At 51.3% G+C, this 21277-nt stretch overlaps 1 protein-coding gene across 2 annotated transcripts in view; it reads right to left on the bottom strand.

Moving 5' to 3' along the window:
* UBE2O (ubiquitin conjugating enzyme E2 O) overlaps positions 1-18259 on the bottom strand; it is a 58231-nt gene extending 39972 nt beyond the window's left edge. The window contains exon 1 of one of the 2 annotated variants that reach the window (XM_047706333.1): positions 17770-18259. In XM_047706333.1, coding sequence (XP_047562289.1) covers positions 17770-18168 — 399 coding nt within the window. In that variant the 5' untranslated portion in view covers positions 18169-18259. The remainder of the gene's footprint in view (positions 1-17769) is intronic. The other variant, XM_047706332.1, reaches the window with a different exon arrangement.
* Positions 18260-21277: the final 3018 nt, after the last annotated feature.

Raw genomic sequence — 21277 nt, 5'->3', positions numbered from 1 at the left:
GCATGCCTCTCTGCCTACTTGTGATCTCTCTGTCAAATAAACAAAATCTTAATAAATAAATAAAATATAAAATATAATCCGAGAACAATTCTTTAGGTTTGAGATTCAGCATATCATTGAAGTGAGGGAAAATGTCTGGTAGCTCAAGAAGTCCGGTCATAGGGGAGCCTGGGTGGCTCAGTGGGTTAAAGCCTCTGCCTTCGGCTCAGGTCATGATCCCAGGGTCCTGGAATCGAGCCCCCCATCAGGCTCACTGCTCAGCAGGGAGCCTACTTCCTCCTCTCTCTCTGCCTACTTGTGATCTGTCAAATATATAAATAACATCTTTTAAAAAAATAAAATAAAAAAGAAGTAGTTGTTTCCTAGAACACCTGCAAAGGTTGTCAAGGAAGGATCACCCGCACAGCAACAGATCTGATGAAGTTGCAATCAGGAAAACAAAACAAAACTATAAAGCTAAGACAAATAAAAAAATAATCCCATCACTTCTCCTCAAGGTGAGATCATCCGGGACTGAAGAGGCCCCCCAAGCCTGCAGACTTTCCCTACTTCCCTGACCTACACGCCCACGCTCCCATGCCCCCCACTCCCCGCATTCACCCGTCCACCTGCTGCTCTGGCTGCCAGCCACCGTCCCTTTACTCGGACCTGTCCGTGGTGACGAGTCACTTCCAGACTGCCTCATGTTAGAGAGCGCCTTGCTTGACCTCTACTCTCTGGCATCAAAAGCTGTTAATAAAACTCTTCAGAAAGATAACTCATAGGGCAGAGGATGAATTGAGGATTACATCAAGTGAGAGCTCAATTAGAAGGGTTTCTCCAGACACTGAAAGGCAATTATGCAAAATGCAATGTAGCATCGTGAACTGGAGACTGAAACAGAAAAAGGACTTCAGAGGAAAACTAATCTAAATGAAAGTGTGCAGTAGAGTTTATCGAGTGAAACCAATGTTAATTTCTCACTTTTGACAAACATACTGTGTTGCGTAAGATGCTAACATTAGAGGAAGCTGGGGTACCTGGGTGGCCCACTCAGTAAAGCATCCACCTTCGGCTCAGGTCATGATCTCAGGGTCCTGGGATCAAGTCCCGCCCCGCATCGGGGACTTACCGGGGAGCCTGCTTCTCCCTCTCTCCCTTCTCCTCTGCTTGTGCGCTCTCTCTCTCAAATAAAACCTCTATTAAATAAAAAACATTAGAGGAAGCTGGCGAAGAGTATACTAGGATCTTTGAAACTTTTCTGTAAATCTCAGAAGTGTTTATTTTAAAAATGGAATGATGAGGGCATGAAATAGGATGACAATAAGAATAAAAGAAAGATGGGGGACAGACTGCACACACGTTTCCAAGGTAGGCCTCTCTCTTCCCATGGATGCTGCCAGCCATCTAAGACTCTGAACTTCCAAAACTGAATCCCCCTCACACGTCCCAGTCCGCACTGCAACAGGCCGGACTGTCACCCGGGAGCGCACTCCAGAAGCCTCAATCTCTGCCCAGCTTCCCGCCCCCACTCCTGGGACGTCGGGAGACTCCATGCCTGCAGTGAACATATCGGTTACTTGCCTAAAAGGTTACTGCTTAATGGGGACAGAGCGTCAGTTAGGAAAGATGAAAACGTGCTGGAGACGGACGGTGGGGATGGTCGCGTAAGAGTGTGAAAGCACTTCGTGCCACTGAACTGCACACTTCGAAATGGTGAATTGTGTTCTACTTTACCACCATCAAAAAACAAACATACCAGGGGTGCCTGGGTGGCTCAGTGGGTTAAAGCCTCTGCCTTCAGGTCATGATCCCAGGGTCCTGGGATCGAGCCCTGCATCGGGCTCTCTGCTCAGCGGGGAGCCTGCTTCCCCCGCCCCCCACCTGCCTCTCTGCCTACTTGGGATCTCTGTCAAATAAATAAATAAAATCTTAAAAAACCAAAACAACAAACAAACATACTGGCTCTCCCACCCACCCGATCGTCCCAGCACTCTGGGTGTGCAGACAGCCATGGCTCCTGCCCCATCAATGTTACACCTGCTTTCCCTGCACCCCCTAGATGGCCCTCAAGGCTTGTGCCTGCCACCCCGTCTGAGAAGCCATCCACGACCACCCTCCACCCCTACTGCTCGAACTCAAGGAAGCACCGGCACTGCTCTGATTCAACAGTCCCAGCTCCACTTGGGCGTCTGGTCCCAGGGTCAAATGGACCATCATCAAAATTATCCTTAAAAAGGCCCCTAAAGCCATCACGAAGTCCAACACGCTGTCTTCCCCCGAATGGAACTCGTCGCTGCTTTGTCCACTGAATCCTGGTGGAGCTGTCAGTTCACAGGCAGGGCCGCTTTTTTCTTTTATTTAAGACTATTTATTTGAGAGAGAGTGAAAGCGAGATCACAGAGGCAGAAGGAGAAGCAGACTCGCCGCTGATCAGGGAGCCCGACACGGGACTCGATCTCAGAACCCTGGGATCGTGACCTGAGCCAAAGGCAGGCGCTTAACCAACTGAGTCACCCAGGCGCCCCACGCAGGGGCCATTTTGTATGAAAACAGAGCACTTTCAACACTCTTGCGCCGTGCGTGTGAGTGTGTGTGCATGCGCGCGTGTGCGCTGTCACGTAAATTACACGCTCAAAAATACAACTCACCTGCCCTGAAAAAGACTCCTACCTGGCCCCGGCTTTCCAGCGCCCCACCCCCTCCAGCGTATGAACTGCTACCAGGTCCAAGTTCAAAGTGGCTCCTCAGTACTGGGAACAACAACAACACAAACCCAAACTCCTTCACACCACAGAACCAGCGTGATGCCAAGTCCCTCGGGGGGCAGCAGACCACGCGGCCATGGGGGCGGCTGCCTGGGTTTCACCCACACTCTTCCCTTAGGACGTGACCTTGGGCAGCCTCATCTGTAAGACACACTAAATAGTAACACCTACTCCACAGGGCTCTCCCAGAGAGGGCTGAAGAGCCCCCCTGGTGAAATGCTTCTCATAGGCCCAGATCCAGACCGGCCAACGGGTCCCCTCTCTCGCCCGCCTTTTCCTCATGCCCTGTCAGGAGGTTCAAAGCCAAACCTTTCCACAGTCCTACTGGCTGGAATCTGCCTTTCCTGCTCTCATCCTCTCCAGAGTCTCCCCTGGATCTTCCCAGAGGCTCCTTGGGGTAATGAGGTCGTTGCTCTGAGAGCTAGGGCACCCGCCTGCTTGTTCTTGGTTTTTTTTTAATATTTTATTTATTTATTTGAGAGGTAGAGAGAGACGATGAAAGAGAGAGCGTGAGAGTAGAGAGGTCAGCGCGAGAAGCAGACTTCCCACTGAGCAGGGAGCCTGATGTGCGACTCGATCCCAGGACCCGATCATGACGTGAGCCGAAGGCAGTCGCTTAACCAACTGAGCCACCCGGGCGCCCCTTGTTCTTGGGATTTAAGTTTTGTTTCAATTTCTTACCTATAAATACTGATACACATAATAAAAGCTCACCAGGACCTTTGATTACATGTTAAGTGTAAGGGAGCTCTAAGGCCTCAGGGAACTATTTCTCCCAAATGTCATGCAAACCTCCTGCATCTGGCTTCGATCATGCTGTTCCTCCTGCTCAGGACACCCTTCCGTCCCGCCACCGCTGTTCCAAATTCTTCTCCCTTTCCAGACCTAGCTCAAAAGCTACCTGCATAGAAACTTTTCCTAATGCTCTCCCACTAACCCCCTCAGAAATGTGGTCTGTGCCTCCCAGACAGGACTCAGCACTTTCTGCCTCATGAAGACCCCATTAGCTCATCAAACAGGGAGCCCCGGGCACGACCTCTGGGCCCGGACCTGTTCAGGCACGGAGAGCAGTAAACAGTTCGTCCTGCCCTCTTACCTTCTGGTCAGGGAGACCGTAAACAAGGACAGGAAGCAATCAGATCTCGAATAACGCTGCTCTGAAGAAAACAAAGCTGAGTGAGGCACTGAGTGAGGGGTTTTCTCTCCCACCAGACGAAGTTTCTGAAGCAGTGCTAGCTAACACATGAGCCACTACAGAAAGGAGACTGTAAAATATTTCATTCACAATTTTTAGGGGCACCTGGCTGCTTCAGTCGGGAGAACGTGCAACTCCTGATCTCGAGGTGATAAGTTCGAGCCCCACACTGGGCATGGGGCCTACTTTAAAAATAAATAAATAAAATCTGTAAAACACAACAATAACTTTTATAGTGATGACACGCATATATGGCATCTTACATCTTGGATGTAATGGGTCAAGTCCAACTTAGTAAATGTAACTTCACCTGTTTTTCCTTTTCCCTTTTTTAAAAAAAAAATATTTTATTTATTTATTTGACAGAGATCACATGTAGGCAGAGAGGCAGGCAGAGAGAGAGGAAGGGAAGCAGGCTCTCCGCTGAGCAGAGAGCCTGATGTGGGGCTCGATCCCAGGACCCTGAGATCATGACCTGAGCCGAAGGCAGAGGCCCAACCCACTGGGCCACCCAGGGGCCCTGTTTTTCCTTTTTCAAATGTGGCTCCTGTCAAGTGTGAAATTACAGATGTGGCTCACCTCCTATTAGCACTGAGCAGGACTCTTCTAGAGCGGAGATCGGCAAACTATGGCCTGCAGGCCAGACCCAGCCTGCTGCCTGTTTGAAGTAAGATTTTACTGGAAACACCCGTTCGTTCACTTGTCTCTGAATATTTTCACACTACAACGGCAGAGCTGACTGGCTGTGAAGGAGATAGTACAGCTGCTAAGCCTCCACTATTTACTTTCTGGCCCTTTCCAGAAAGAATGCTGGCCCGGATCGAGGGTGCTCTCTGGAGGCCCGCAGCGCCCCACCGGGGGCCTGGGACAGCGGTGCAGCCGGGGGAGCAAGCGTGCGCTTGTGCAGCACAGACCACAGGCTCTGGCCCTCGCCGGCCGTGCGGCGCTGGGCGGGTTACAGGCATTCTCCAGGTTGCAGGCTCTCCCTCTCTTAAATGGGGACACAGGCCACTCTAGGGACGACGTAAGACGATAATGTAAAGCATGTGTTACACTGCCTGGCACACAGCAGGAATCCGCTGATGGTGGATGGATAAAAAATAGCGAATTTCAATCATTTTCCTCTTGGACCGGCTGCACTACACTCATATCAACTCCCATATTTTCCTCCTAGAAGACATGAAAGCCCATGGAAGTCTCAGCAGCGACTGCGCATTAATGCCGGTCCGCAGGCCATGGGGGGCGGGGGGAAGCAGGTCTTTCAAACAGGAACACTATGATCTGAAAGCACTATCCAGTTATTAGGGGCACTTAATGTCCCTTTCCTCCTGTCGTCCCCTCTTTTGATCATTTCTGGCATTAACACTGCTACCAGAAGACGAAGGCAGAGGGGAGACAAAAACCTCAAACCAGTTACACCCAATAAAACTGGGGGGGCACACACAACAGAACCTACTGACATCAGTGGGGTTTTTGAAGGACCTACAGGTCAGTCCCAGCCAGCAAATTGGCCTCCCCTGAAGCTCGTAAGACATGCAGAGTCTCAGGCCCACTCCAGCTCTTTTGGCAAGAGCCCCAGATGGCGCCACACACATCAGCCTTTCAAAGTTCTGGTCTGGATTCCACGTCTCTGTGCTCTCCCCACCCTCCTGCCACCCCTGGTGAGCAGTGTTGAGTGGATGGTGCCCGACTCCTTCAGAGAAGTGGGCCGGGCATATGCACGCCAACTCCAGGCTGGGTGGGCAGGACGCCCCCCCCACCCCGAGAGCGGAGGCCAGGAGAGCACGAAGCCACGAGCGTGTGCCCCGTTACCGTGCAGCTGGGGCAGCCCCCTGTCTCCAGCAGAGGGGCCTCTCGCGAAGACGCCAGCATCTCCACTGCCGAGCTCACACGTGTGAACGAACGCAGGTCTGGCCAGTGCTTCCACCTGCGTGGTCAGAGCTGCTTCTCGTGATAGCCTCGAGCGATGAACATGAACCCCATTTCAGAATCTGAGAAACTGAGGCTCAGAGAGACCGAGTGCTTCCACCAAGGTCTTAAAGCTCCTATGGACACAAACTCGGACGGCTCCTAAACGCCGGACTGGTGTTTTTCTTCCGGATCATTCAGAGCTTGCTCTGAGGACTGGAAGGAAACCCAGAATGGCACCAACCAGGGGGCCTTTTCACCGGCTTCATGAGGCACAGCCTTAGCTCTCCTCCCAGCCCAGGCTCCTGGAGAGCCCACGGCTCAATTTCTGCTAGGTTTTAGCCTCAGACACAGCTACATTTCGGCCACAGCTGACACTGGCTCTGACCAGCTTTACCCTTGCCTACTGGGCTCCCACTCTACCTGGAGAGCTTCACGATGGAAGTTGCTGGAACAGTCAACTGCTGTTGATAAATCTGCCTTCCTAGTGTCTGGACACCCACATGTCTCAGTCCTGGAGCAGTTACTCACAGTGCTCTCAGAAGAGCCCAGCTTGGACAATAAATGACACGGTCAACTTACCTAGAACCCTAAGGGGAAGTGTCAGCCGGCCAGGTGCCCACATGGCTCTGCACCCACCACAAAATGCCTGAGAAAAGGCGCAGAACACTCTTTGGAGGCGAGTTAACTCCAACACCTCCCATGAAGCTACACATGAGCCATTCAGAACAAAAGCTTTCACCGAACGGAAGGACACACTTGGTTTCTCAAGAAGCTTCCAAGCCAAGGAGAGAGAACTCGCGTGTGTCAGGTAAGTGCCGTGGGGCGTGAGAGGCAGAGAAGAGCGCACATGGGCGGGGGGCGCCCAGGAGATGCAGGCTACCCGAGGGGCAGGAGACCGAGCACGCAATGTGGGCGAGGAGCCTGGAGTGACAAGCTAAGGCACGTCAGGAGGCTGGGTCCAGACACAGTCCAAGCGGTCTTCTGGAAGGTCAGCCCGTGGCGCCGCGTGCTGGGCTGAAGGAGGGCCCAGAGGCAGCGAGACCGGGAGAGGTCAGCTCAGGCACGAGGCCGTCGGCGAGCGAGCCCGTGCTGCAGCACGGAAATGCAGAGGATGTGAGAGGCTTTCTGAACAAAGATCTGATGACATGACAGAACGGGAGCCGGGAGCCAAAGGCACAGGCAACAAAGGAAGAGACAAACCGGACTCATGGAAACCCACGGAACGGGAGAGAACACCCACAAAGCGTATGTCTGATCCGGGACTGATGTCCAGCACAGAGACAGCACCTACAGCTCAGCAACAACCTCCCGGAACAACCCGATTCAGAAATGGGCGAAGGACTTAAACATTTCTTTCTTTCTTTTTTCTTAAAAGATTTTATTTATTTATTTATTTGACAGAGAGAGAGAAAGAGAGGCAGCGAGAGAGGGAACACAAGCAGGGGCAATGGGAGAGGGAGAAGCAGGCTTCCCGCCAAGCAGGGAGCCCGACGCGGTGCTCGATCCCAGGACCCCGGGTTCATGACTTGAGCCGAAGGCAGAGGCTTAATGACTGAGCCACCAGGCGCCCCAGGACTTAAATATTTCTCCAAAGCAGGTATTTAAACTACGAAGCAGCACAAGAAAAGATGCCCAACGTCACCAGTCCTTAAGGAAACACAAATCAAGACCACGGCGAGATACGACCTCACACCCACTAGGAGGACTACCACGAAAAAAATCCGGAAATAACAAACGTTGGCCAGAATGTGGAGAAGGCGGGATCCTTGCGCACTGCTGGCGGGGACGGGCACAGGGTGCAGCTGCTGTGGAAAAGAGATTCGCAGTTTTTCAAATAAAAGTAAGAATACATTTACCATATGATCCAGCAATTCCACTTCTGGGGATATACCCAAGAGAACCGAAAGTAGGATCCCGAAGAGATCTTGTACACCATGTTCACAACCTGGGTCGTACACGACAGTTGAGACGGGAGAGCTCCCCAAGTGTCCAGATGGAAGGATATGCCAGAAGCTGTACATATAGCTTTTGGCCTTTAAAACGAGGGATATTCTGACCTACACTACCGCATGGATGAACCTTAAGGCTGTTACATTAAATGAAATAATATCTCACGTGAGAAAGGAGAACGGTGGCGGCCAGCGGCTGGCGTGGGGGGAGTCAGGGCACTACTGTTCAGCGGGCATCAAGGTTCAGTTTTACAAGACGACAAGTGGTCTGGAGACAGGGGACGGGGATGGCTGCCCGTCATGAGTATGTTACCACCGCTGAACCACACGCTTACATCAGCATGGGGGCCCAAGAACGTACATTTATTTAAAGATTTATTTATTTATTTATTTATTTGACGGACAGATCACAAGTAGGCAGAGAGAGAGAGAGAGAGAGAGGAGGAAGCAGGCTCCCCACTGAGCAGAGTGCCCGATGCGGGGCTCGATCCCAGGACCCTGGGATCATGACCTGAGCCGAAGGCAGAGGCCTTAACCCTCTGAGCCACCCAGGCACCCCCCAAGAACGTACATTTAAAACGATCCCAAATATTCTGAATTTCAGAAGATGCAAGCTTAAGTACTTAGAGGCGCCTGCCATCGTGCCTGCTTCTAACTTTGTAAACGGCTCGGGAGATGTTATTTACACACACTCACACGTACGGGGAAAGCACAGATGACAGAACGCTAACCGCTGACTCACGACGGTTGGTAATCAGCAGTGACTGGCCCAGTCTTTCAACTTCTCTGTATGTGTGAAGATTTTTCATGATCCAAAGTTGGAAAAAGGAATTTTTTAAATGCCACACATCTGGGGGTGGGAAGGACAGTTACACTCATCAGACTTCGCAGCCAGAAGGTCCTCAGTTGGGAGAGGACAGGAGGGAGCCGTCAGGCCAGGGGCGGGGATGTGGTGCAGGTGGAAGCCACCGGACTGGCGGCAGCCACGCGGGTGAACCAGAGCGCTGAAGACAAGACAGCAAGGCGGTGAGGGGAGTGAGAACATGATGCGGGAAGAAGTCTCACGGAGAGAAGAGGAAAGAGACAAAAGGCTAAGGAGGAAAATTCAGAAGAGTCTGGTATAAGGAACCCAGCGGAAGGAAGTCTCTGGTCCGAGGTCAGGACTGACCACAATCAACAAAGGACAAGGACTAGGGAAAGGTGGGTAAAGCAGTAACCGGGAATCCACCAGTCCTCTGTGACCTTCAGGAGAGCCCCTGGCACCAGTGGGGAGAGTGGCCAGGGACATGCTAAGGGGCTCGTGGGTCGTGAGGAAATGGGGCAGACACCCCGGCGACCAGCAGAGGACTACGGTTCCCCCAAAGCAAGCTGCGCGTAGGGAGAGTCGGTCTTTCTCCCTGGGCTTGAGGATATCATCAACCTTCAGGGCCCTAAGCTCCCTTAAGTAATTAAACAGGCAGAGCAGACGAATAAGGGGATGCTTTCAGCACGGAGTACGAGTACGTCTGCTCCCGACGCTTCTGGAAGCCACGCAAGACACAGAAGTGTGTGTCTGCTTCTTCCCACCTGCACCTACGAGGGCCAGCAAGTCGTCCCGCCAACATGCCAGTCACAATGGCGTCACCGACCATCACCACAGCAGCAGCTCCCACAAAAAAAGGATCAAAATTCAAGCAAGGGGGAAGGGCCTCATCAGAGCTGCGGAGTGGGCAAGGCTCGCGCTCGCTCGCATTCTCTCTCTCTCTCTCTCTCTCTCTCTCTCTCTCGCAGGATGCAAATGAAGAACGCTCTTTTTAAGACTGCAGGAAATCTCTCCTGCTAGCTGGGGGCTTTCATTTTATTACTGGATGGGATTGACGACTTATTCTTTCTTTTTCTTTCTTTTTTTTTTTTTTTCTGGAAGCACCACTCAGTACCTTAAATTTAAAGATTTTTAAATTGCCATAGCTAGAATGAAATCTTCACCAGATACAGCTTTGTTACTGATTTACAAAAAATCTAATGTGTCAGTCTCGGAATATACAAAGCCTCGACCAGTCAACCAGCTTTGACCCCAAAAGGCCATTCATTCCAGTACATACCGCCAAGCTGAATACTTCTGGACAGTGAGTGTATCATTTGCCTTAATGCTTATTTTATTTTTTAAAAGGATTTTACTTAGGGGCGCTCGGGTTACTCAGTCGTTAAGCGTCTGCCTTCGGCTCAGGTTGTGATCCCAGGGTCCTGGGATAGAGCCCCTCATTGGGCTCCCTGCTCCGAGGGAAGCCGGCTCCTCCCACTCCCACTCTCCCTGTTGCGTTCCCTCTCTCGCTGGGTCTCCCTCTGTCAAATAAATAAATGCAATCTTTTTTTTTTTTTTAAAGATTTTATTTATTTATTTGACAGAGAGAAATCACAAGTAGACGGAGAGGCAGGCAGAGAGAGAGAGAGAGAGGGAAGCAGGCTTCTTGCTGAGCAGAGAGCCCGATGTGGGACTCGATCCCAGGACCCTGAGATCATGACCTGAGCCGAAGACAGCGGCTTAACCCACTGAGCCACCCAGGCGCCCCAAATAAACGCAATCTTAAAAAAAAAAAGATTTTATTTATTTGAGGGTGTGCAAGCGAGCGTAAGCGTGTAAGCAGGGGGAAGGAGAGAGGGAGAGGGAGAAGCAGACTCCCCACCAGGTAGGGAGCCCCAAAGGCCCCAGGGATCGTGACCTGAGCCTAAGGCACATGCCTGACTGACTGAGCCACCCACGTGCCCCTGCAAAATGTTTAAGTGGAACACCTGCTTTTCCCGATCCTGCTTCAGAACAGAGTGTATCAACTGTGGGCAGAACTGACCAAAGGACCCATCCAACTCAGTGAGCCCCGGACTGAAGGCAGGCCATCACCCCTCAGCCTCGGAGCACAGCTGAAGAGCAAAACGAAGGCAAACAGCCTTGGAGTATGTGAGTTCAGAGGGCTATCCCCTAACATGGTTCAATCTTATTCTGAACTACAAAAATTTCCAGAAAGCGTTCTGCTCCTCCCTGTCTGCAACCACAGATAATATGTCAGGGGGTTCCTAATACGGCCCCCCGAGGCCGGCAGAAATGTCAGACACAGGAGCAGTTCCCACCGTGCGCCCTGCTCACCGGAGCTGCGAGCACTGGAAAGCGCGACCCTCGTCCATTGGGCAGGTGGGGCCGCAGAAGGCGCTGCAGCTAAACACACCCAAATCCTAGTAGCTGGAAGTGAGAGCATCTTGTAAATGAAAAGGCACATTTTCCTCTTTCGAGCATCCACTTGAATCAGCACACCCTCCCTCCCCCACGCAGAAGCGGGCTAAGCTAAGCTCTGGGCAGGGAAACGGAAAACTGCCGGCAGTCATAGTCAGTCACAGTTGCACAGCAGCACAGATCAGTCCTCCCTGCTGGAACTCCAGGATGGCTCTTAAAAGAGATCACCCCACAGCCAACTCCGAAGGGACCACCAGGGGCAGCTGAAACGGCGCCTGGGCCCAGCACTGTTGTGATGGTGATTCAGGTCACACACTACAACCACGCCCCTCTCGCAAAACCCTGGCCCCGTGGAGGTTCCACTGGACAACATGAGGCCCGGGGATCAAACAGTAAAAAAGCAAAATTTTTCTAGATGGAACAGGAAAATTAAAAAAGAAAGAAAGAAAGAAAGAAAGAAAGAAGAGCAGGGATAACAATGAAGTGGGGATGGGGAGGGCACAAAAGGGCCTTTAATGTCCTACAACAAAACCAAGGTGGAGAGCACAGTCAAGTTCGGGGCAACGAAAGGGGAAGGAACCGAGTGGCACTCAGCCTCTCTCCAAAGAGTCCTTCAGAACCTGTCTCATGACTCAGCATTCCCAGCGGGAGGGTGACAACAGCAGCAAGAGAGGGGACAGGTCTTTGGGGGCAGGAGGTGAAGCGGGATTTCCTAATCCTGACCATTTCTGAGACAACACCGACATCCCAGTTCCTCGGACTTTGGGACGGGGGGTGGGGGGGTGGGGGGGGTTAGAGGGGGGATGAACCAGAGCTGGAATGAGTCACGCTTATAGAGACTGCTTTCATTCAACATCTAGGGGCACTCACAGGTTCTCTAGAAATAAAATGCGCTTTTTGACAATTATTTTGAGAATGAGTGTGGGGCCATGGAATGAAAGGTGCAGAACAGAAGCTCACAGCCAGTGTCAATCTGGTGTCTTCCCTGCTGGCACCCCAGTGTGATTTCCCTCTCTCCTTCCACCCATCCCGACACCCTGCTCCTTCCTCTCTCCTTACCTGTGGTTACAACCTCTCCTACTAAGACTTTCAAGTGTTTGAAGACTGGATGATTAATGCCAGGCACAGGGTCTGTGACTCATGTTTAATCAGGGTGCTTGATACAGCAATGATCTATGAATCCTGAGCTTAAACATTCTCAGGTGAGAGCAAACTACATCTACTTCAATCTGTAGTCAGGTTCCTCCACTTATTAGCAGTGAGACACTGGACAAGTGCTCCTCCTCTGAGATACACGAGTAACAGTAGCACCTAATTCACAGGGTTGCTGGGAGCACCGAGTAATACACGTAAAGCACTCAGTGCCTGGCACATAGTAACACTACATAATGCTTGTCCTTATTACTGTTGTTATTTTAAAACACAAAGCAATACTCTACCATCCTTGTCATTCATTCTTTTGGAAATTTCAAAAGATGTCTTCCAAATTCTGGAAAATATATACACATATATATTCATTCCAAGTCCCCCTCTACCCTGGAGGTTAGTGGACTTTGGCAGGTGTTTCTTTTCCTTTTCCTTTTTTTTTTTTTTTTTAAGATTTTATTCATTCATCTGACAGAGATCACAAGGAGGCAGAGGGGCAGGCGGGGGGGGGGACAGGCTCCCCGCTGAGCAGGACCCTAAAATCATGACCTGAGCCGAAGGCAGAAGATTTAACCCACTGAGCCACCTAGGCACCCAAGATAGGTGTTTCTTTAAACGCGTATAAGTAACAGAGTGGGGAAGTTCACGAGTGTTTCTAGAAGAGGCTCAATAAGAAGTATATCTAGGGGGGCGCCTGGGTGGCTCAGTGGGTTAAGCCGCTGCCTTCGGCTCAGGTCATGATCTCAGAGTCCTGGGATCGAGTCCCGTATTGGGCTCTCTGCTCAGCGGGGAGCCTGCTTCCTCCTGTCTCTCTGCCTGCCTCTCTGCCTGCTTGTGATCTCTCTCTGTCAAATAAATAAATAAAATCTTTAAAAAAAAAAAAAAAGTCATATCTAGGGACTCCTGGGTGGCTCAGTTGGTTGGACAGCTGCCTTCGGCTCGGGTCATGATCCCGGGTCCTGGGATCGAGTCCCATATCGGACTCCTTGCTCGGTGGGGAGCTTGCTTCTCCCTCTGCCTCTGCCCCCACGCTCTAACAAATAAATAAATAAAATCTTAAAAAAAAAAAAAAAGTCGTATCTATAATCTACCAGGTCATGAGCAACAATGTGATTGAACAGTAGGACTCCTCCAGCACTGAAACAAAGCCCTCTGGGGCACCTTTGGCCTCTGGAGACACAGCACTCTGTGATGCACAAAAGTGATGTCCTGAAGGGGCGGGGCTGGCTCCGTGAGATGGCCATCGGGATGAGGGCTGCCAACAGCCCAGAGGCCGTACCACCCACCTTCGCTTTTGGTTCAGGCTCGTTCCAGGGGCTAGAAAGACAGACCTTGTCTTTTATCGCAGAAAGAAATGAGGCAGTGACTAGGCCAAGGTCATTCAGAGTAGGCGACGGTTGAGAAGAGTACCCAAGGCTTCTGACTTCCAATCATAGGACACAAACACACGTCCCGCATCTGGTGAAAGTGCCCTTGAGCGAAGGGGCAAGTCAGATGGAGACACCTTCAAGGCACTGAGTCCCCAGAGTTAGAAGGGGGAACCAAAGGACAAAGAATAAAATCACACAACAGCTGTGTGAGTCTGCAAGTGCTGTGATCCTATCTGAATAAAATGCAATTAGACACACTCAGTCCTGCATCTTGGTTAACCTTACATAACTCCTTCCTATTACATCACTAAGAACAATTGTTTTTAATGGGCCCACACCTGGACAAGCGAGGCAAGCACCCTTCACATGCGGTGATGCCGAAGCTAAAGAGTTTTCCCCAAGGAAACGCTGGCTTGAGTAGAAGCCAAAAATAAACCGAAAAGCCCATTCCTAAGGGACCTGTCATGAGGGATGCTACACACACACACACACACACACACACAGCCTTAAAAAAGCAGAGTGACCCAGACATAGCTTTGATTTAGAGACATTAAACCTCAAATCAGGAGCGGCTCTGGATGTTGTGGCAATTTGAAGCAAAAGACAGTGCACACGATGGGAAAACTAAAGCATAAACAGGAAGCCCCCGAACCTGGACTGACAGACAGTCTTTTCTCTTCCGAACAGGGGCCGTTCTGTCCAACCATGACAGGTGGAGACCGGAAGGACCCACCATGTCTAGCCAGTGCTCAAGAAGGCAAAGAGACTGCGGCATTTGGCTTTATTCCAAAATGCTACTCAAGGATGGCCACTGATGGGGAAGGGGCAAGTCTCATAGAAGATCTGCGGCCAAACGGGGAAAGTTGCAAATGGGTAGGTCAGCTGCCACGCTGAAGGGGACAAAAGATTGAGGAAAGGAAGGAGCACAAGGCACGTCCTTGTTTTAAGTCCTAAAAAAGCTTAACTATGGCTGCTGGAAGCCTCAGGAACTGGACCATAAACTCTGCAGTTTCAAGGAAGAGCTACTTTTTTTCTCTCTTTCTTTCTTTTTAAGATTTTATTTATTTGACAGAGAGCGAGAGAACGAGCACAAGTAGGGGGAGCAGCAGGCAGAGGGAGAAGGCGGCTCCCAACTGAGCAGGGAGCCTGATGCAGACTCGATCCCAGGACCCAGTGATCATAACCTGAGTCAAAGGCAGACGCTTCACAACTGAGCCACCCAAGCGCCCCTACTTATTTTACTTCTGTTGATAGTTTTCACTGAAGTGGCCAGGACGGGGTAGACCTTATTGGCCAGCCTCTTCATCTCTTTATGAATCGTTCATTAAAAACTTGAGACTAGTATTAGGCCTTTACTCATTGTCCAATAAATTAACCTGAAAACTACAAAGACAGTCCACAGCCTACTAAACACTCCACATTAAAAGGGTACTATTTAAAAAAAAAAAAATCCAAGAGGTGGCAGCTTTAAAAAGAATTATGTTTCTCGATACTGTCACCACATTATACTATCAGTAACTGGGCTCTCAAATCTCACAACCAAATTAGTGATGCAGTAGGAATCAGAACCTAAATGCTCAGCCTTGGTCTAGTGGCCTTTCTTTTACCGCACACTGTCACCGCCTCGGATTTATAAGGGGTGAGACGTGGGAAGGAAAAAAATCTTCCTACCACTTCCTAAACTGCAAGGTCCCACTCAGCACCCTAGGTGGGGTCACCTATGCCTAGGGTTCAGGGTGACCTACAGCTACCTATCAGGTATACACCCCAAACATACTTTTTTTTTTTAAGATTTATTTATTTATTTGACAGAGAGCACAAGTAGGCAGAGAGGCAGGCAGAGACAGAGGAGGAAGCAGGCTCCCCGCTGAGCAGAGAGCCCGACGACGCAGGGCTCAATCCCAGGACCCTGAGATCATGACCTGAGCCGAAGGCAGAGGCCCAACCCACTGAGCTACCCAGGCGCCCCCCCAAACTTATTCTTAATTCCTAAAAGGACTGGGTCTTGCCATCCACACATGGACACTACACGCCACCACTTCCTAGAGTTCCTACGCCCCTTAGCCTTTGCTAAGCTCGGAAGCTGGACACTCCAGTGGCAAAGAAAACACCCGCAGTGGAGCCACAAGAGAGTTCAACAAATTCAAAGCAAATCACAAGAGGGCAGCTTCCAAATATGTTCACACTGGTGCCTTACGATTATTTTCTATTTAATTCCTAGACAAGTCTTTTAAGTCAAACTTGGTATAAGTACACACCGTGGGAGGAGGCAGACAGAACATAACTGTAAATAAAGTTAGCCCCCAAAGTCAAGATGAACAGGAACAACAACTGATAAACATGGCAGCTCCCGGCTGTGGAGCTGGGCTGGCCTGCTGAGTCCCAGGGCAGGGAGGCCATGACACAGGGAAATGAGTTGCATTCCAAAAGTCACCAACCTTTGGAGAAGATGGTTAGGGAAAAACATTTTTCAAAAGCCCACAGAAAGACATCAGCAGCCATTCGTTAGTCCAGACAATGCAGAAACACTATATAAAGAGCAAAAATCTTCTCCTTCCGATGTAATGACACTGGTGGTAATGTTTAACAAGCATTCCACTCTAAAAAGTACAATTTTCCACACACTTTTGCACATGAACTTGTAATCTTCTTTCCGGAGTCAGAGCAGCTAATGCCTGATTTGCATTTTTCTGAGGGGAAGCCAGGGGTCCTGTATGCGGATTTCTCTGTCTGTGGATGCCTGCACACTGGCAAGGAGAAAGGCCCTGCTGGGGGCGCCTGGGTGGCTCAGTGGGTTAAAGCCTCTGCCTTCGGCTCAGGTCATGGTCTCAGGGTCCTGGGATCGTGCCCCACATCAGGCTCTCTACTCAACAGGAAACCTGCTTCCCCTCTCTCTGCCTGCCTCTCTGTCTCCTTGTGATCCTTCTCTCTCTGTGTCAAATAAATAAAAATCTTAAAAAAGAAAGACCCTGCTGGTATCAAGTCATTTCTGCCACTAGGAAGTAGATCACAGGCTCTTCTTGGGAGTGGGGCCTTTCCCCTGCCAAGAGCCATTATCACAGACCCCCTTTGTAGCATGGCAAGAAGCCCTATTCCTATGTGGCCTTTGTCTCCCAGTGTGTGAAAAACCCAGATTAACTTCTCAAGTGCACTCCCCTGAAATCAGACCTGTCAACAGCCCAGGCCTGATTCCTGCTTAGAAATTTTTTCCTCAAGGGGCGAAGGAGAAGCAGACGAAGAAGGGGTGAGAGATACAGGGGTGTGTGCCTGCGAGTGTGAATCACTGATAGGAATTCGCACTCAGGAAAACAAGACAGAAGCAGCAGACACCAAACCAACCCCAGTTCAAGGTTTTAGGTTCAAGATGATAAACCCCTTTGTCTATAGGACTGCAATATTCACCAGCCTTACCCCAATACCTTAAGGGAGTCTGATGTTTGCATGACATCCTCAGGTCAGGAAAAAACCTTGGGTTTCCAGATGGGTGGCTCTTCTCCAACCATGGTTCCATAGTAATTTTTTTTTTCTTCAAGAAGTCCCACTGCACTTGGGAGTCCTGGGTCCCAGTCGCAGCTGTCCCATCTCCCCCACCCTGTACTATTAATATCACCGCTCTGATTGTTAATGATTTTACTCACAAAGTTCCCCGCAGCAATTAAACGAGACAACGAGGTAAAAAAAAAAAAGGGGGGGGGGAAGGAGGTGGGTTTCTTTACCCATAATAACGCATTCTGCCATCTAGGGAACTTCTTGGGTTTTTATAATGCCCGAGATTCCCCCTCTATCTTTGTTTTGGAACGCCCACAGCCCTGCCCCGCACGGACCCGGCCCGGCCTTCCTTTCTGGATGCACAATGCAGTGTGTAGCTCCTCGGGGGTCAGCAAAACGCCGCACTGGTGTAATGCCGAGCGTGCCTCAGCGCCCAAGGAGTTCCCCACCGTAGTGGGTCCACGTACAGGATCTCGAGGCCGACACCCCGGCACCTCAAGGCTTGGGCGTCCCTTCGCGTGGGGAAGCCCGGGGCCCGGTGGCCCGCGGCTGGTGCAATGACTTTGCACCGGGGCGTCCCCTCCGCGGAGGCTCGTCCTCCCGCCTCGGCCCACTGCAGTTGCACCATTCCGGCCAGCGCCACGCGCGCCTCCCCTCCCCGGCCTAGGGCTCCTGCAGCAACTCCGTCCCTGCGTCGGCCCCCGTCCCCCGGCCCCCGGCCCCCGACCCCCTGTCCCCGGCCCGGCCCGGCCCGCCGCACCTTGGTCTCCTTCACGTGCTGCTTGACGCCCTCCGGGTACCACTGGACGCGCACGTAGCCGCGGCGCAGCGGGCTGGCCCGGCCCTCCTCGTGGCCCGCGCCCCCCGCCTCGGAGCAGCCCGAGCTCCCGCGGCCCTCCTCCTCGCCCTCCGAGTCCGAGTCCTCGCCGTGGATGAGGCGCACCAGCCCGAAGTGCACCGAGCCGCGGTAACGGCCCGACACCAGGTCGTGAGAGAACAGCAGCCGCTGCGAGCCGGCTTCGGGGCCGGAGTCCGAGGACGGCCCGGAGGCCGAGTCCGGGGCGGGCGCCGCGGCGGGGGCCGCGTCCGGGGTCGGGGGCGCGTCCGGGGCCTGGACGGGAGCCGGAGCTGCGGGCGCGGGCGCTGCGGGATCCGCCATAACTGCTCTGCGCGAGTCTCGGGCGGCGGCGGCGGCGCTGCTGGCGGTGGCGGCGGCGGCGGTGGTGGCGGCGGCGAACGCGACACGGGGAGGCGGGGCCAGCAGGCGCGGGGGCGTGGCCGCGGCGCGCTGACGTGGCCCTGCGTGCCGCCGTCGTCAGGGAACCGAGATGCGGTTGCTAGGAGCTCCTGCCTCGTCGCTAGGGGACGCTGGAGATGCTGCCGGGGGCGGGGGAAGAGTGGACCCCGCGAGGGAGGGGCGGGGCCGCAGGGGGTAAAAGTTAGGGGACCCGGGAGGAGGAAGCGCAGTGGGCACGAGGGAAAGGGGAGTGGCCGAGGTGGGGCGGAGGATGGTCCCGAGACTGTCAACAACCTTTAATGAACCTCCTCGGCGTCTCCAGCCCAGTCCTACGCGCTGGGAGGGGTGAGGAAGAGCCGGACACCGTCCCCGTCCTCTAGGTGTTTACAGCCTAGCCCGAGAGACGACACATATGCATATTAAATAGCTAAAACCAACTCCAGGGCAGCTTGTAAGCAAAGCTATAAAAGATTTAGAGAGAGAGCCTATCTGGAGTGTATTGTATTAGGAAATTACACACAAAGTTTGGAAGGTCATGACCCCGAAGGATCAGAAAGATAAGCAAGCATTAATGGCTTCTCTGGTTTGGGTTTCAGCGGGACTCAGAGCTCCATGAGGCTTAGTATACATGGCGAGAGGTGGGATAGTGGGGTAGGTGGGAGTGGGGGCGGTGGATTCCAATCCTTGCGGCTGCCACTTACTAATCTTATAAAGGTAGGGAAGCTGGTAAACTTCTTTTCACCTGAATTTTCTCATCGGTAGAAGAGGGGTGATAATACCGAACACGTCTCTTCCGGCAACTGGGAGAAACGAAGGAAACAGAACCGTGCCTGACGTAGTTCCCTCCATGAAGCTTAACCATTGCTGGAACGTTTCAACCCTCCTTCCTAGACCAAAATTCTAGACAGGCAGAACTGTTATACTTATGGTTTGCTCCATATTGCCATTTTAAAGTATAAAAAGGAATTATACTAATGTGTCCCTTAAGTAAATTCCAAAAGATTTAGATTAACATTCTCAGAGGACAGATTCATAATGGGTTGTTAGAAGGAAACTAAGAATACTCAGGCGATGGCCCTCATCTTTCTCAGTCAAAATAATTTTTTTCCCCACATTTTTCTGTAAGACCATCAAAGATACACTGGTAGGATGGTTCAATATTACGATATTTGGGTTCTTTTTAAAAGGCGGGATCCCCGTTCTTTGAGTAGTTTACGGACTGCCAAGGCTACAGACGACACTCCTGGAAAAGTGTCAAGAACAAACATGAAGCACGCGTGGCAGCCTGAGTATATGATGGGTCTTGAGCCAAGCACTTCAAGGATATTGATGTAATATTGGGGTTGGGGTGGTTGTCAATGGATCCAGATCTTAGAAAGCTCACATACTAAGGTATAGAAAAAACAGTGGCTAAATGAGCTGAAGGGGAATTAGGATACAATTCCGGGGCAAAGCTTGGCTCACAAACCACAGCTTTTCCATCCCAGACCACCGTGCAGAGTGGCCATCTGGAATCACCGCTGGGAGGACTCCGTTCCCCACTCTGTCCTCCATAAAGACCTGGCAGGCTGAACAGCAATCATGTAGTAGCTTCAATTCTACTTACCATGCCCCTGTCTCCTTAGCTCCATAACCTAACACCTCTAATTGACCGGGTGCTATGCCAGACACATTCACATATATTATCTTATTACCACAATTGTCGAGACAGGTGTGCGTTTTTTGTTTTGGGGGAGTTTTTTGGTTTGTTTGTTTTTTGCTGTTTTGTTTTTAAGTTAAACTCTAGGCCCTACCTGGGGCTTGAACTCATGACCCCAAGATCAAGAGTTGGAGGCTACACCGACTGAGCCAGCCAGGCACCCCTGGATATAGGTGTGCGTAACCCCATTTTATCAATGAGGAAACAGGGTCCGGGAATTCAGCGTCTAAGGTCACAACATAGTAACATGCAGGGCCAACTTGGAATCCAGTTTTCCTGACTCCAAGTGTAGGGGCTTTTCTAGTTCCTCTGTCTAGCAAGGGTTGGGGGAGGGGGTGAGCAAGTGGGGTGAAGGGGCAGGGCAATGCGGGCCCCAAATCCTCGATGTCAAAAATCTAGTGAGTTTTGCACTCTACTCCACCTTATGCCTGTGTTCATTTTAATATAAAAAGAACGTCCTTCTTCCCTAATCATTGAGTAAAATTGGCTCTCCAGGAAGACGTGCCATGTTTATTCTCCGGCTTCTTGTAATAATGGCTAATAATAGCTCCCAGTCATTTTGCTGTAACTTAATACCAGGTACTGTACTAAGTGTTTTGCATAGATTATCCACCTTTACATAGATTAGTCCTGGGTGAGAGAACAAGCATGAGCCCCCCTTTTGTGAAGCATGCTCTGCTGCCTGCCCTCCCTCACCCAGGAAACCGCTAGGTTGTAGGTAAGATCCCTTGGTTTCAAATGCTGATCTCTCCCTCACTAACTAACCCCCTTTTGAGCACGTGGGTCATATCCTAGGTATGCGTGTCACCCCAGTGCCTAGTACAGCGCCTGGCACAGTCCTAGTGCTCAGTGATGTGCCGTATCAGCGGTTGTCAAAGGCCTGAGATTCCTGTCCCTCCTTCTGGTCCATTTCCCATCCTTCCCCTATATACCCAAGGAGCTGCCCCACACTATCTCTCAGCCCTTTTGTCACCCCAGTTTGAGCTGCATCAGAGTCCTTCTGGAAGAGGATCAGTATATTCCTCCCCTACATTCCCCCCCTCACTCAGGTCTAAGATGCTCCAGTCAAAGTTTTTGAATAAATAAAATCTTTTTAAAGATTTTATTTATTGGGGCGCCTGGGTGGCTCAGTGGGTTAAGCCGCTGCCTTCGGCTCAGGTCATGATCTCGGGGTCCTGGGATCGAGTCCCGCATCGGGCTCTCTGCTCAGCAGGCAGCCTGCTCCCTCCTCTCTCTCCGCCTGCCTCTCTCTCTACTTGTGATCTCTCTCTGTCAAATAAATAAATAAAATCTTAAAAAAAAAAAGATTTTATTTATTTATTTGACAGAGAT

This window comes from Lutra lutra, chromosome 16, assembly GCF_902655055.1.
Source record: "Lutra lutra chromosome 16, mLutLut1.2, whole genome shotgun sequence".
In the NCBI taxonomy this organism is placed as follows: domain Eukaryota; kingdom Metazoa; phylum Chordata; class Mammalia; order Carnivora; family Mustelidae; genus Lutra; species Lutra lutra.
This window is presented reverse-complemented; position numbering and strand designations above follow the sequence as displayed.